The 14,907-nt window shown below is 40.9% G+C and overlaps 1 protein-coding gene across 1 annotated transcript in view; it reads right to left on the bottom strand.

Moving 5' to 3' along the window:
- Window positions 1-9,093: 9,093 nt before the first annotated feature.
- Window positions 9,094-14,907, bottom strand: part of SLC25A24 (solute carrier family 25 member 24) — a 49,085-nt gene continuing 43,271 nt past the window's right edge. The window contains exons 9-10 of the mRNA NM_001199363.1: window positions 10,794-10,944; window positions 9,094-9,278 (exon numbers count right to left, since the gene is read on the bottom strand). Of these exons, the coding sequence (NP_001186292.1) occupies window positions 9,094-9,278; window positions 10,794-10,944 (336 nt within the window). The remainder of the gene's footprint in view (window positions 9,279-10,793; window positions 10,945-14,907) is intronic.

The raw sequence follows: 14,907 nt of genomic DNA, 5'->3' as shown, positions 1-14,907 counted from the left end.
CTCACTGGCCCATAATAAGCAAAAAAAAAAACCCAAATGGTCAGAGTATCTGAAAAGACACTTAACCATGATGAAACTTATAATCTGATAAGCTGTGACATACACACACACACACACACACACACACACACACACTCATAAACACCAAACCTGGTGACGAAAAAAATTACATGTCGTTAGGGAAATATACATTAAAACCACAATCAGACATCAATACTCCTATGAGAGTGGCTGACATTAACAAACAGCCACAAGACAAAGATGTGGAGCAATTTGGACAGTCATGCCTCTCCTAGGTATTTACCCAAGAGAAATAAAAATATACATCCATTCAAAGCGTATACACAAATGTTCATAGCAGCTTGTTTGTAACAGCCCCAAACTGGAAACAATTCTAATGCTCATCGACAAGTCATTGTCAAAGCAAATCATAGACTATGCTTACAATGGAACACCACTCAGCAATAAAAAGGAATGGACTATTGACACCTGCAACAGCATAAAGGAATCAGAAGGTGGAGTCGAAGAAGCCAGACAGTTATATGAAATTCTATTAAAAACAAGCTAACCTATAGTGATAATAAGAAAGTGGATAAGTTGTTTCCTGGTGCCATAGGAAACTTTTAAGGGTGATGGTATATTCATTATCTTGATTGTGTTTATGGGTATATACATATGTCAACACTTATTAAATTATACACTTTAAATATTTGTAGTTTATCCTATGTCAATTATATGTTACCAAGGCTGTGTAAAAGATGCTACTTGCAAAGACTCAACTGTGTCTAAAAAGATCGCCAAGACTTGACTGTGTCTAAGAAGATCTGCTGGAGAAGTTACAAAGTGATCCTTACAAATTACTTTTGTTCTACTAAGCAATTGTATTACATTTGTAACTTCCTCCTTAATCCGTCCTGCTTTGTTTGTATTATATATGCAATTAGCATGGTGTATACGTAATTATGGACTTGGTTTAGAAGTCCTGGTGGTTCCATGAAAACACCTGTCTTTGCTCTAAGTGGAAACATACACTGCAGTGGATGACTCCTCTGGTGTAGAGAAAAGCCTGGACAGCTCATGCTAACATGAAATTGGCAATTATGTACACACGTCCATCAATTTACTCAATCAAAGCTGTCCGCATCCTTGGGAGGCCGGCAATCAGCAAGGATACAGAGACCCTCCTTCCCACCCCCGCGCCAATTACACACACCATTCTATTGCCTGGAGGAAAACCATGCCCCTGAGAAGGAGCATATAGTATTTGGATTACAATTTATAACAGTCGAGAGTGTAAACTTTGTACTCAACAGGCTAAGGTAAAAACTTGGCCCTACCTCAGTGCAGAGATCATCTTAATTTGAATCCTCTGAAACCAAACGATTGCATCTGGCACTAAGAGAAAAGCTAATACGAGCTAGGCCACCGGTGATAGAATTAAAAGAATAACTGGGCACTAAGAGTTTACACTGCTGGAGTGGTGGTCACTGGGCTGCTGTGTGGAAAGGGCCCATGACAAGCACCTTCGAAGCCTTGCTCTGGGGGCCAGGGGTCACGGTTTTACTGAGCCTGTGCTGTTGCCACGCAGGTAAACACCAGCCTTCCCATTTCACTTTGCATTGGATGACAGACCAATGTAAGGGTCTACTTAAATAGGTTTATAACTCCTCTGTCCCCAGTCAGTAAGACAAAAAAAAAAAAAAAAAGAAAAGAAAAAGAAAAGAAAAGAAAAAAAAAGGACATGGCAAGAAATCCTTGGAAAATAACACACCTTTGGGCCGAGGTTTCTGGCCACTTGCTACATGATTAGCCATCCATCTGGGAAAAGATAAGCTTCTTTGTATGAGTGTTCCCGAAGCTGGTACTATTTGCTTTCAAAGAGATCATTTGTACAAACTCAACAAGGAAAGGCATGAAACGGACCGCAAACTCATCCATAAATTCCCACTCCTCTCCTCTCCTGCCCTCTCCGAAACCAGGCACACTTGATACTTGGAACACCAGTATTAAGTGACTAGAGGACCACATTTATGGCCCTTGGTGCCCCAAATGGGCAGATCTATCACTGAATAACATCATAAGCAATTATCACAGTGATAAAAAGCCTTTCAGTTCACTTCTCACCTTAAAGGCATGTCCACAGAGCGGTACCGAACCGACCTGTCTTGACCCAGGCAAACACCACTGCTGAGAATTCTAAAAAGAGGAGGGAACTAACGCACCAGGAGTCACCTTCTGATTATTAGTTAATAGTGTCATAAAAAATTGTAATCTTGCTAAATAGCCCTCTTGACCTCTCTATATCCCATCCTGTTCTGAATCTTTTTGCTCATCGCCTCACAAGACCAATAAGTGAATCATGAAGGTTTGGTAAAGAGAGAAGCATCTTCCATAAGCTGGTCAGAATTCCCTAAAACCGTAGCCCCACGTGTTACCAAAGAAAACAACTATACAAAATAGCAAAATTTTCAAGTGATGGCAAAATTCCTCAATTGTTTATCGGCTTTTCCTTTCTAGTGACATACAGGTTTATCACCTTATGGAAGAGTCTCTCGTATTTCTCCAGAAGGGACATCTTTATGAAGAGTAAAGAGGGACGGGAACAAAATCAGAGGAGGGACAAAGATCACAAATGGGGGGACTTTAACCCTTCGTTTTCTTGCAGATTCTTTTACTGTCAGAGCCTCCAGCACCTGAGTCACTAGCGTTCCTTGTAGGCCTCCCCTTGCATCTCATCAAGCCTGTCTTCTGGGGGCTTCCATCTGGATTCCCTAAATCATCCCCAACTAAACAGATTCAGAAAGAGTTCTAACCCCGAAGAATCTCATCCTCCTCCCCCACTTTACAATTGCTTTTACCCTCTACGTTCCATCTCCTCCTAAGCCCTTGGAAAGTGTCAGCTCTCGATTATACTGTAGACTTTTCATTCAGGACACCGTTTACAGAACCATGTGGCCATGAAGCTACATTGCCATGTATCAGTACTGTTCTGGGGACTTAGAGATTCAACAGGTGGAATGATGTGCTGTGTCTTGTAAGCAGAGCCCACCCTCAGTGGCACAATAGGGTTCATCCCTAAGACACAGAGTACAAGGTGCAGGAGGTGGTTTGAAAGCCTACAGCAAAGTAACGGAGTGAAAGACTAATTCATATTTACTCCTCCTAGATGTTCCCTTTCATCTCGTTTCAGACAAGGAGCCAGGGCTCCAGGAATAACCTTTCTTCGGTGATTTTTCAAAGTGGAAAATAGCAGTCACTTCCAATTAAGAGGCTCTTCTGTCTTTTGCAAGCATCTAAGCTACTGGCAGAGAGCATGCCAGGGGTCCCAGGGAATGAGCAGGTGGGCACCTTCAAGAGCAAAGAGAAAAAGGAACAAATCCAGGGACTGGGAAGGAGACAAAAGTTGGTGGGTCCCAAGATAAGGAGAGAGTCACAATCGGCTCCTCACCCTTCCAGAATGGAAAGGCCAGACCCCAGGTACAGATGCCCCATGTCTTACCAGCTACTCCCATACCAAGCATGGCACCACCACCAGATCTAAGGGACCATGTGAGCTGCCACGGGTGGACCATGACCAGTGTCAAGAGGGCCAAGACCCCAGGTCACCGGCACAACACTGAATGGTATAGGAGCTTGTACCTGGATTTAAGCTAATTTGCAGAAAATTCAGAAACATGGCATATTTTGCACATTCCAGTTGGCACACTAAGACTCACGTGGGGACCTCCTGTGGGGGCAGAGGCATGCACATCTGCAGCCAACACTGATAACAGGTGCTGGAATTTAAGCTAATTCACCCTGAACCCATGGTTGTGACTGGGTAGTAGACTGGTATATAAAGGGGTGAGTGTAAATTCTTGGAAGACACATGTGATTAGTTAACACCAAGGATCACAGTAAGTTTCTGTTTGAAGAAGTACTTTAGAACATGTTAAAATCCCTGGCCAGGGAGTTCCCATCAGGGCTTAGCAGAAACAAATCTGACTAGCATCCATGAGGACACAGGTTTGATCCCTGGCCTTGCTCAGTGGGTTAAGGATCTGGTGTTGCTGTGAGCTGTGGTGTAGGTCAGACACAACTCGGATCTGGCGTGGCTGTGGCTGGCACCTGCAGCTTTGATTCGACCCCTAGCCTGGGAACCTCCATATGCTGTGGGCATGGCCATAAAAAAGACAGAAAAACATCCCTGGCCAGAATGGTACCTCTTTTAAGAGTACAAAATACACATCACTTCCTTGGTTACTATTATATGGACTTTGCAGAAGTAAATTCAAAGCAGGACAATATCAACTAATGAAAAATAAAGAGGTCGTTTTCAATATGGTACAACGTGTATAAATTATAAACAAACAAATCCTGGGCAGATACAAGGTGGTCGGTCAGAGAGGGAAGTGAGGACAATGACAGTCTTGCTGGTTTCCTAAGATTCAAGTCTGCTAATTCTTAGGAAACCATCTAGAAAGATTTTTTTTTTTTCTTTTTACAGCTGCGCTTGTGCGTATGGAAATTCCAAGGCTAGGCGCTGAATCAGAGCTACATACAGCTGCAGGCCTAGGCCACAGCCATGGCCACGCAGGAGCTGAGCCACATCTGTGACCTACACTGCAGCTTACGGCAACACTGGATCCTTAACCCACCAAGGCCAGGGATTGAACCTGCATCTTCATGGACAGTATGTCAGATTCCTAACCTGCTGAGCCACAACGGGAACTCTTAGAAAGATTTTAAGTTCTCTAAGTGAATTTCTCTGGTGTTTTGTTTCGTTTGTTTGTTTGTTTGTTTTAGGGCTGCATCTGTGGAAGTTTCCAGGCTAGGGGTTGACATGGAGCTGCAGCTGCCAGCCTACACCACAGCCAGAGCAACGCAGGATCCTTAACCCAATGAGCAAGGCCAGGGATCGAACCCACAGCCTCATGAATAGGAGTCAGGTTTGTAACCAGCTGAAACTCCCTAATTTCTCTTTTTAACAATTAAAACTCTCCCTGGAGAGGGAAAGGCATAGAGAAGCCAAAAGACCTGCCATCCGGGGAAGGAGCCACTCTGTTGGGACAGCAGTTCCAGGGAAGGCTGTCCTGTCGTGATGGGCATGATGGTTACAGAAACTGCAGGTGTTTCCCAACGATGTTTCCAATGATGAAACTCCTGCCCCAGAGGACAGACATCTGAATTTTGGTTAGGAAACATCACCATGTAACTGCGGCTATTGCAGTCCTGGAACTGTGGGCTGACAGCCCTCCCTGGCTTCATCCCTGACTAAAGCCTCCCTTTTGCTCACCCCGCTCCAGCCACACTGGCTGCCTTGATGTCTCTCCATCTGCATCCCCTACCTGCTTCCCCTTTGCCTGGACGCCCTTTCCAGAGATCAGCATGGCCCAGTCCCATTTGCCCTTTGGGCCTTTATTCAAACAGCACCTTTCCAGCAAAGTCTTCACCTAAAATTGCACCTTTGGCCCCAGTGCTGCCTTCTACACTTACCACCATCTGACATGTGACGTATTTTACTTCCTTTGTTGTCTGGCTCCACGAGATAATCTCCACGAGGAAAGGTGTGGAGTCTTGTTCAGTGCTGTGTCCTCATCCCCTGAAAGTGTCTGGCACACAGTCGGTGTTAAATAAATACTCACTGAAAGAACCAATAAGCAAGTGAATATTTATGGAATAAATGCCACATGGCCCAAGCTCGGGGCACTTCTGCTTTCACAGGAAAGAGCGCTGCAGCGGCTGTGGCCGAGCATCGGAGTGTAGGGCTGTGGGGCCCAGTTATAACCAGAGAACATGCAAATTTACAAAAAAACAAACCAAGCAAAAAGCAGAAAAACCAGAAGGCAGTGAACAGGTGTCTTTAACTGCACTGTGGTCAGAGGGCAGCAGTGGATCCAGGCCCAGGCAGCTTGGACTTCGGAATAACTCTGTCCTGCACAGCAGCCAGAGGGCAGATGGAACTTTACAAAGTGTTTGCTCCTGGAGGGCGGTCTCAGCAAGTTCAATCTGCTCTGCACTTCTCCCAAGGAGGGAAGACAGCAAAGGAGGGAGAGAGGGTTGCTGGTTGCTCCCCTCTACTCATGCTACTCCTTTGGGAGCAAGGGGAGGGGAGGGAAAAGAAAAAGAAAAAGGAAAAAAATCCCATGAGATGGAGTTCCCGTCATGGTGCAGTGGTTAACGAGTCCAACTCTGAACCGTGAGTTTGCGGGTTTGATCCCTGTCCTTGCTCAGTGGGCTAAGGATCCAGGGTTGCTGTGGGCTGTGGTATAGGTCGCAGACACAGCTCGGATCCCTCATGGCTGTGGCTGTGGCGTAGGTAGGCAGCATCAGCTCCAATTGGACCCCTCGCCTGGGAACCTCCATATGCCGCAGGAACAGCCCTAGAAAAGACAAAAAATAAAACAAAAAGAAAAAAAAATTCCATGACAACAGAGGATTTTGCAAAATTCTAATTTGAGAGTAAGGAAACCATGCCATACTTTTATATAAACTTACAGAAAGCTTGAACAAAACTAAAAATACAATGCCTGTTCACATGAAGCTTACTCTCTTGATGGGTATATAAGACAAATAGGTAAGAAACAAATTGGCAGCATTTTTCTAATGAAGGGTCCCTGAGAGCCAAGGTGGGCTAGCATATTTTTCCTGGAATCCAGGGAGCATTCAAATGGGAATGCAGAATTTCTCTACAGTCATGCATTTTATCGTTTAATATCAAATTTTACGACCTTCATAATTGTATAATCTGCACTATAAAATTGTTTTAATTACTTACCGGTCAACTTACTTAGCTCTTGTTTCCCGCAACCTCAGGACAAACTGATGCTGCACCACGATGTGGCAAGAAACCCTGGGACTTTGGCTTTTCCTCAGTACTGTGACCACCGAAGGTACAACCCTAATTGGTAAATGCGGGATTTGGACATCACGAGAAATGTTACCTTAGACCAAAATGTATGAGAGACACAATAACTGCTATGGCTGCTCAGCAAAGGCCAAAGCATTTGGAAAGACTACAATGAGTCTTATTCAATAATGCTATATATATATTATTTGCACTGCTGCCAGTGATATAAGCTTCATGACACACCCATTTTTTTGCCTTAGTTATACTATTTTTAAAACATTTTTATTGAAGTATAGTTGATATACAATGTTATGTTGCTTTCTGGACAGTAGAACCTCCTTCTTTACCCATCATATACGTAATTACTCTTTTTTTTTAAATGAGGAAACAAGTCATTTCAAAACAAATATATATTTATGTTTTTAATATAAATGGAAAGTAAATATGCAATAGTGCCGGAAATAAACTATTTTCAACTCTGGGCTCTTTCCAAAAGATACAAGATACACAGATAGATCACACTCATACCTTACAAATGATAAATAGCAAGCAATTTAAATTCATAATGAACAATGAATCTTTTTCAGTAGTTTGCAGTTTTACTCATTCCATAATTTCATGTGAAAAAAAGAGCTAATCATATACCATGCACCTTAATATTGTCATTTATGTATTTAAAAAGTACAAACATCCCGAAGACAGAGTCCCATACATATGCATCATATGTATCATAAAAATACTGAGACATTTATCAGACGTAACTAATATAATGAAAACTAAATTTTAGTATATGTTTCACAAACACAAATCCAACATTTCTTTTTGGTTCAGAAAATATGAGAGGTAGGTTCAAATAAAGGAAATGTCTGTTATGTCACTAGATTTTCATGAACATGTCGGCAATTTATAACAGAAATTACTAGAAATCAAACTCGAACTAAATTAAAGTGATAAGAATAACTTCAATTAATAAATATTTTTCTAAGTCTTAATCACACAAATTAGAAAAGACAGCTGATTGCAAAAATGGCTTCAGTAAAATAAAAGCATGTTATCAATATTATAAAGTAAGTTTCTATATCATAACATGTTCCTTAGACTGGGAGCAAGAAAGAATATGAATGTACATGTCTATAAATTGGGCCTCTCATTTAAATACAGACACCAAATTATAAAGTTAACATATAGTACGATTAATATGCACTATTCTCCTCGTATATATGCTGCCCAATTAGAGAACTGCAGGGTCAAAGAAATTAAATAGTGAGGGGAAATGAGAATGCCCTTCACGCATGATCAACCTACTTTGTGTAATTAAGAGATTTCAGATAACCAAGAAGCCTTCCTGATTAAAATGGAAGTCAGACTCAAGTAGGAAACAAAGCACAAAGCAAAGAAAGATGTTCTTCAAAAGTTGATTACAGGCCAAAGGGTTTTGTTTCCTGGTGCTTTTCAAACCAATGACAATAAAAAGCATCTTTCAAATAAGTTGCCGTGTGTTGATAATTTAACAGTAACATACTGACAATCAGTGTGCCATTCTGGGATCAAATAACAGTGCAAGAAAAACAGGGACGTGCCCACAGAAATAAATATTTGAGCACTCCCCCTTACACAAAAATAATATGAATGGGCTGGGCTATTTGCACGCCTTGAAATTCTGCCACTTAACATTCATTCTTATTCAGCTTTAAGAAAGAATATAAACGCTATACCTATTTGGCTGCTGTAAGGTATGTTTTCATGCAATGATTCTCCATTCTACAGGGAAATTTTAAGAAGTTTATAAAGACACACAAAATATATAAACAATTTAAGTTTTGAGGTTTCATGATCATTTTGTTTTCAAGGAAAAGATATTTAAGGATAAAGGAACTGGCAGGAACTTGAACCAACCAAAATAAAGATTAAAGATTTATAATTCTATCACACAAACAAACTTAGTTCAAGCAAGTACTTTTTTTTCAGATTTAGGATTCAGGGCACAGATTTGTAAATAGGACGAATAAGAAAAGATAAAATACAGTTTTGTGGCCTTTTCAAAATTGTATGATCTTATCAAAACTATGATTTTTAACATTTCTGAATGTATAAAATTGAGTCCAAACGTTTGATGTTATCATTGATACGCTCTTCCCTTTTGTGAAAAAAATACAGCTTCTTTTGCTACAGACATGTTGCAATTCCAGGAAAAAAAAAAAAAGGTCAATCTAGAGATGACTGAAAGTTTCCATAATCACATTAAAGCAAAAAAATTCAACATGTCATTTCTGAGTTACTCCTAAAGTTTGTTTCATATTTTCATAAACCACATAACTGATGCCTACAGCAGGGAGCACCTTCATAAAGTTTGGGGTGATGCCTCTGTAAAGTCCAGGTATTCCTTCTTTAGAAATTATTCGTCGAAAAAGCCCAACCATGTTCAGCTGTGGGGCTCCTTCTACCATGGCTAGAAAACAAAAAAAGAAACCACATTAATTTAATATTCAAGCATGTGCTATTACTACCATCTGCAATTATGATTCAGAATGATATTCGAGAATACAATGAAAGGATCAAATGTATTCCAAGGCACCCAAGAAAGTACCCCTTTATATAATTCTCCCTGTATGGTGCCTAGCAGTGACCATCCTGATTACAACGATGGGACTAACAGTTATTTACTCAATGTTTACTATGTGCTAGATGTTGGGCTAGTTACTGTAGATACTAATCCTCCTAGGAAAGTGTTATTATACCCATTTCATAAATAAGGGACTGGAGGCTTAGACAGAGAGAGAGAAACGTGTCCTAACACACTTAGCTAGCAAGTGGGAGAGCTGAGAGCTGATGGTAAATGGAATTTTCTCCTCTGTAAATGGAATGAAAACTGTGCAGTGTTGTAAGAATTAGCAACAACGTATGTAATGCACTTGGCATTTGTCACATTCTTGATAAATGGTGGCTGGACTTGTTCACTACCATGACCTACACCTTTTGAACTGTGATTCCTCCCCACAGTGACACTGACTCCCCCTCCACTTTGACCACATCTGCCCTCCCGGCTCTCCTGCCATCGATCAGTTATTCCCCTTTCTTACGATTGGCTGCCTTTTACTGCTATATTAAAATGTATGCATGCTGTGCCTTTCTTGTCTCTTTTGCTTTCTTTATTCCTGGTCAATCTCACCTCAACTCTCATTTTTTTAAAATAGCACACCCTGAGCATCTGCAGCTCTATCCCCAACCCTGCAATGAGCAGTCAATCATTAATTAACCAACACTTCCAGTGGAGATGCTATTAAATATGTGTAAATACAATGTAAGGCTATATAAATAGTTTTGCTTCCTGGAACTTTCTGGAGTTTGGGGGGGAGTTTCCTGAATTTTTTTTTTTTTTTCCTTTTTTAGGGCCACACCTGCAGCACATGGAAGTTCCCAGACTAGGGCTCAAATGGGAGCTACAGCTGCCGGCCTACACCATAGCTATAGCCACATGGGATCCAAGCCGAGTCTCCAAACTATACCACAGCTCATGGCAACAACAGAACCCTGGCCCCTGACTGAGGCCAGGGAACCCACATCCTCATGGATACTAGCTGGATTCGTTTCTGCTGCTCCACAACAGGAACTCTTTCCTGAATATTTCTGATCCACAGTTGGTTGAATCCATAGATGCAGAACCAGAACCCAGGGATACCTGCACTCTTAAAACACACATTCGCAACACATGCAAAAAAACCTTATTCTTGTTATGCATAAACCACAAATATGCATACAGTTTATGAGCAGTGTATCCATGGTATTAAAATTTCATGAAGAAGAACTGATTAGGGAAAAAAATTCTAAAAAGCCCCCTTCAGGAAAAAGTTTGAAAACTACTATCTTAAAACCACACCCTGCTGTCCCAGGAGAACTTGAAGCTCCAAAAGCATGTTACTGATGCAGTACTTTTGTCAGGGTCATCCTTTCATCCTAAACTCACCTTGAGCCTGCATTCGTGTTCTCACCAAGGCCAAAGGGTAGCTGGCCAGCTGACCACAGGTGCTGGATAAGGCTCCGCATCCCAGCAACACCATGACTCCTGGGTTTACAGAGTCTTTGGCAAAATTATCAAGCCAATGGGACTTTAGGAGCTGCCAGAGAAACAGGAAAGAAGAGAAATAATAAAACAACTAATTTTACAATTGCTTCCACTCAACACGAACGTTCTCACAGCCACTCTCATCCTGATGACAGACAGGCCACATTTCTGCAAGGCCAGGCGGCACATTTCCAGGAGCGGCAGCCACTGCAGAGAACAGGGGAGGCCACAGGACCTTCGCACGTGACGGGTCTTCACAGGCTGCTCATCTTCCAAATACATATGAAGATCAAGAGCACAGCAAATGTGGGATCTAAAGTACATTTCCTGCAGTGAGTTTTGGTTTTTGTTTTTTGGCTTTTTTTTTTTTTTTTTTTTGTCTTTTTGCCATTTCTTGGGCCTCTCCCGCGGCATATGGAGGTTCCCAGGCTAGCGGTCAAATCAGAGCTATAGATGCTGGCTTATACCACAGCCACAGCAATGCAGGATCCGAGCCGGGTCTGCAACCCACACCACAGCTCATGGCAATGCTGGATCCTTAACCCAATGAGCAAGGCCAGGGATCGAACCCACAACCTCGTGGTTCCTAGTTGGATTCGTTAACCACTGTGCCACGACGGGAACTCCCCCTACAGTGAGTTTAAATAAAAACACTATACTACTACTCACATCTAATTGTGTACTTTACACAAACATGACTTCATTTAGGCCTTTTATAAAAGCTCTGAGGTAGAGCTTTTCTTCTGATTTTAGAAACGAGGAAAATTAGTCTCGGTGGGGATTTTTTAAACAAGGGTACAGAAGAGTGTACTGATCCCGGCCATGCCATTTCCCTATGATCCCTAGGTCCCTGTATTTCCATGAGAAGGCAATAATTGAGAGAAACTGAATAAAATACATATGCTAATATACATTTTGAATATAAAATCTCCCTTTTTTTTTTTTTCTTTTTAGGGCTGCACCTGCAGCACATGGAAGTTCCCAGGCTAGGGGTCGAATCAGAGCTACAGCTGCCAGCCTACACCAGAGCCACAGCAACACAGGATCCAAGCCCCATATCTGCAACCTACACCACAGCTCACAGCAATGCCGGATCCCTGACCCACTGAGCAAGGCCAGCAATCAAACCCACATCCTCATGGATACTAGTCAGATTTGTTTCTGCTGTGCCACAAGGGGAATTCCTAAAACATCATAAGTATAAAAATACATGGTAATATGTGGGACAAATTATATACTAGTTTAAATTATTTAATGAAAAATTTAACAGTATACTTCAACCTTACAATTATATAACAAGAATAGCTCTATAGATTTGAAAGCAAAAAGTGTATTTAAGTGCCTTATTTAGTGTTCATTTAGTACTGTAATAACATGACAATAAATAAAGTCACAAAGGCTAATGACAATCATTCCATAGTCTGAACTATGGAAATGAGAAAACAGCAGTGATTCACTAGAAACAAATCAATTCTTTACACTATTAAAACCAGAACAGGGAGGAAAAAAAGATAGAAAAATGCACTCTTAAAATAATTAATTTAAAATTCTATAAAAGATATACATGATCTTTTTTTCGGTATTTTTTGCCATGCCCAAGGCATGTGGAAGTTCCTGGGCCAGAGATCAAACCTGTGCCACAGCAGTGACCAGAACTGCTGCAGTGACAATGCCATTTACTCAACCTGCTGTGCCACAAGGGAACTCCTAAAATATACAAAATCTTCTAAGTCCTTTCTGTGTATTTCATAATCCATTTTCTTCTACATCCTAGGATCATTATCATTTCTTGCCTCTCAGGGTTCTCTCTCTTTTTTTTTTTACTTTTTTATTTTTGTTTTTGTCTCCCCCTCTTCATTGGCTTGTACGATATTTACAGGTATTCTCAAAATTCTATCACGTTATGAAGGTTCTTTGGCAACATCAAGGTCATAACAGTGGGGTCCTGACTCAATAGGATTAGTGTCTTTATAAGAAAAAAACTCCAGAGAATTCACTCACTCACTCTCTCCCTCTCCTCTTGGGAACATAGCAAGAAGGCAGCTGTCTGCAAACCAGGAAGAGGGAGCCTCACCACAAACCAAATCAGTTGGAACCTTGATCTCAGACTTCTAGCCCCTAAAACTGTAAAGAAATACATTTATACTGTTTAACCCACCTATGGTATTTTGGTATATGGTATGGTCTATGGTATTTTGTTATGGTAGCCCAAACATAGTAATACACAACCCAAAGCAGTCTATATATGCAATGCACTCCCTATTCAAATTTCAATGACATTTTTTGAAGAAATAGAAAAAAATATATTCTAAAATTCAAGTGGAATCTCAAGGGACCCTAACAAGCCAAAATAACCTTAAAAAAAAGAACAAAGTTGGCAGCCTCACACTTCTGAGGCCTTCACACTTTCAACAAATACTGCAAAGCAACAGTAATCAAGACATCAGTACTGGCAGAAAGACAGATGCACAGTTTGTTCCACGGAACAAAAGAGAGAGCCCAGAAATAAACTCTTGAATACATGGGCACATGATCTTCAACAAGGATGCCAAGACTCCACCTGGGGAAAAAGACAGTATCCTCAACAAATGGTGCTGGGAAAACTGGATGTCTACAAGCAAGAGGATAAATTTGGACCCTTACCTTACAACACATACAAAAGACTAACTCAAAATAGATTAAATGCCTGCCCATAAGACCTAATAACATAAAATTCCTAGGAGAAAACATAGGATAAAAGCTTTAGGACACTGGACTTGGCAACAATTTCTTGGATATGATACCGAAAGTACAGGCGAGAAAAGTAAAAATGGATAAATGGATTTTGACACCTTAAAAACTTCTGTACAGCAAAGGAAACAATCAACAGAGTGAAAGGGCAACCTACGGAATGGGAGAATATGTTTGCAAACCATATATCTGATAAGAGGTGAATATCCAAAGTATATAAAGAACTCCTACAACTAAACAACAATATTTAAAATAACCTGATTAAAAAATGGGCAAAGGGCTTGAATAGACATTTCTTCCAAAAAGATACACAAATTGACAACAGCCATATGAAAGACACTCAACATCACTTATTGTGAGAGAAATGCAAATCAAAAGCACAATGAGATGTTGCTTCACACCTGTTAGGATAAGTACTCAAAAAAAAAAAGCTAGAAACTAACAAATATTAGCAAGGATGTAGAAAAATCAGAATTCTTGTGTACCCTTAGTAGAAATGAAAAGGGTACAGATTCTATGGAAAACAGCTTGGTCCTCAAAAAGCTTAACAAAGAATTCCCATATGACCCAGTAATTCTACCAGAAGGTATACTTCCAAAAAAACTCAAAGCATAGACTTGAGGAGACAGCTCTATCCCTTTTCTTTTTTTTCAAAAGGGAAAAGAAAGTATCCTTGAAATTAATTCAACCCCTCAGCACCTCCAGCATTCCAAGCTCCTCAAGCCTATCAGCAGTTTTTGCCCTTAAAACAAGGTTGGAAGATAACATACACTTAAAGAAAGCCCTCAAGAGAATCGGCAAAATCCACAGCCAATATTGGGCAGATTCACTTCGCTCCCCCAGTTTAAACTTAAATTGACTGTGGTAAACCGCTTCTTAATGCTTAACAAGATCTTTTAAATCCTGAGGTCTTAACAGGAACTACATCATTCATAGAGGAATGTAGGACCCAAGACCTCATAGTCCTCTGCACTAGGCCCTGTAATTCACCCACTCTCCCTATTAAGAAACTCCACAGAAGAGAAGGGAAATTTGTGCAAGATTTGAGGGCTATTAACATTGTCATCAACTGTCAACCAGGTGCCCCTAACCCTCATACCTTCTTAAAGTCAATACCTACAGAGAATAAATTTTTCACCATAACTGACCTCTGTAGCAACTTTCTCAGCATCCCTATGGGTTGAGAAAGTCCAATTTTATTTTCTTTCATGTGGAAAGGGCAATACTGGACTGTCAGGCCATAAGTCTAGACCGAAAGCCCTTCTTACTTACTACAGATCCGAGA

This window comes from Sus scrofa, chromosome 4, assembly GCF_054392235.1.
Source record: "Sus scrofa isolate SSC_HxYL_T2T_F1_AM1 chromosome 4, Sscrofa_HxYL_maternal_Yorkshire_Landrace_v2.0, whole genome shotgun sequence".
NCBI classification, from domain to species: Eukaryota; Metazoa; Chordata; class Mammalia; order Artiodactyla; family Suidae; genus Sus; species Sus scrofa.
The sequence above is the reverse complement of the archived record's forward strand: the minus strand, read 5'-3'. Positions and strand labels throughout refer to the sequence as shown.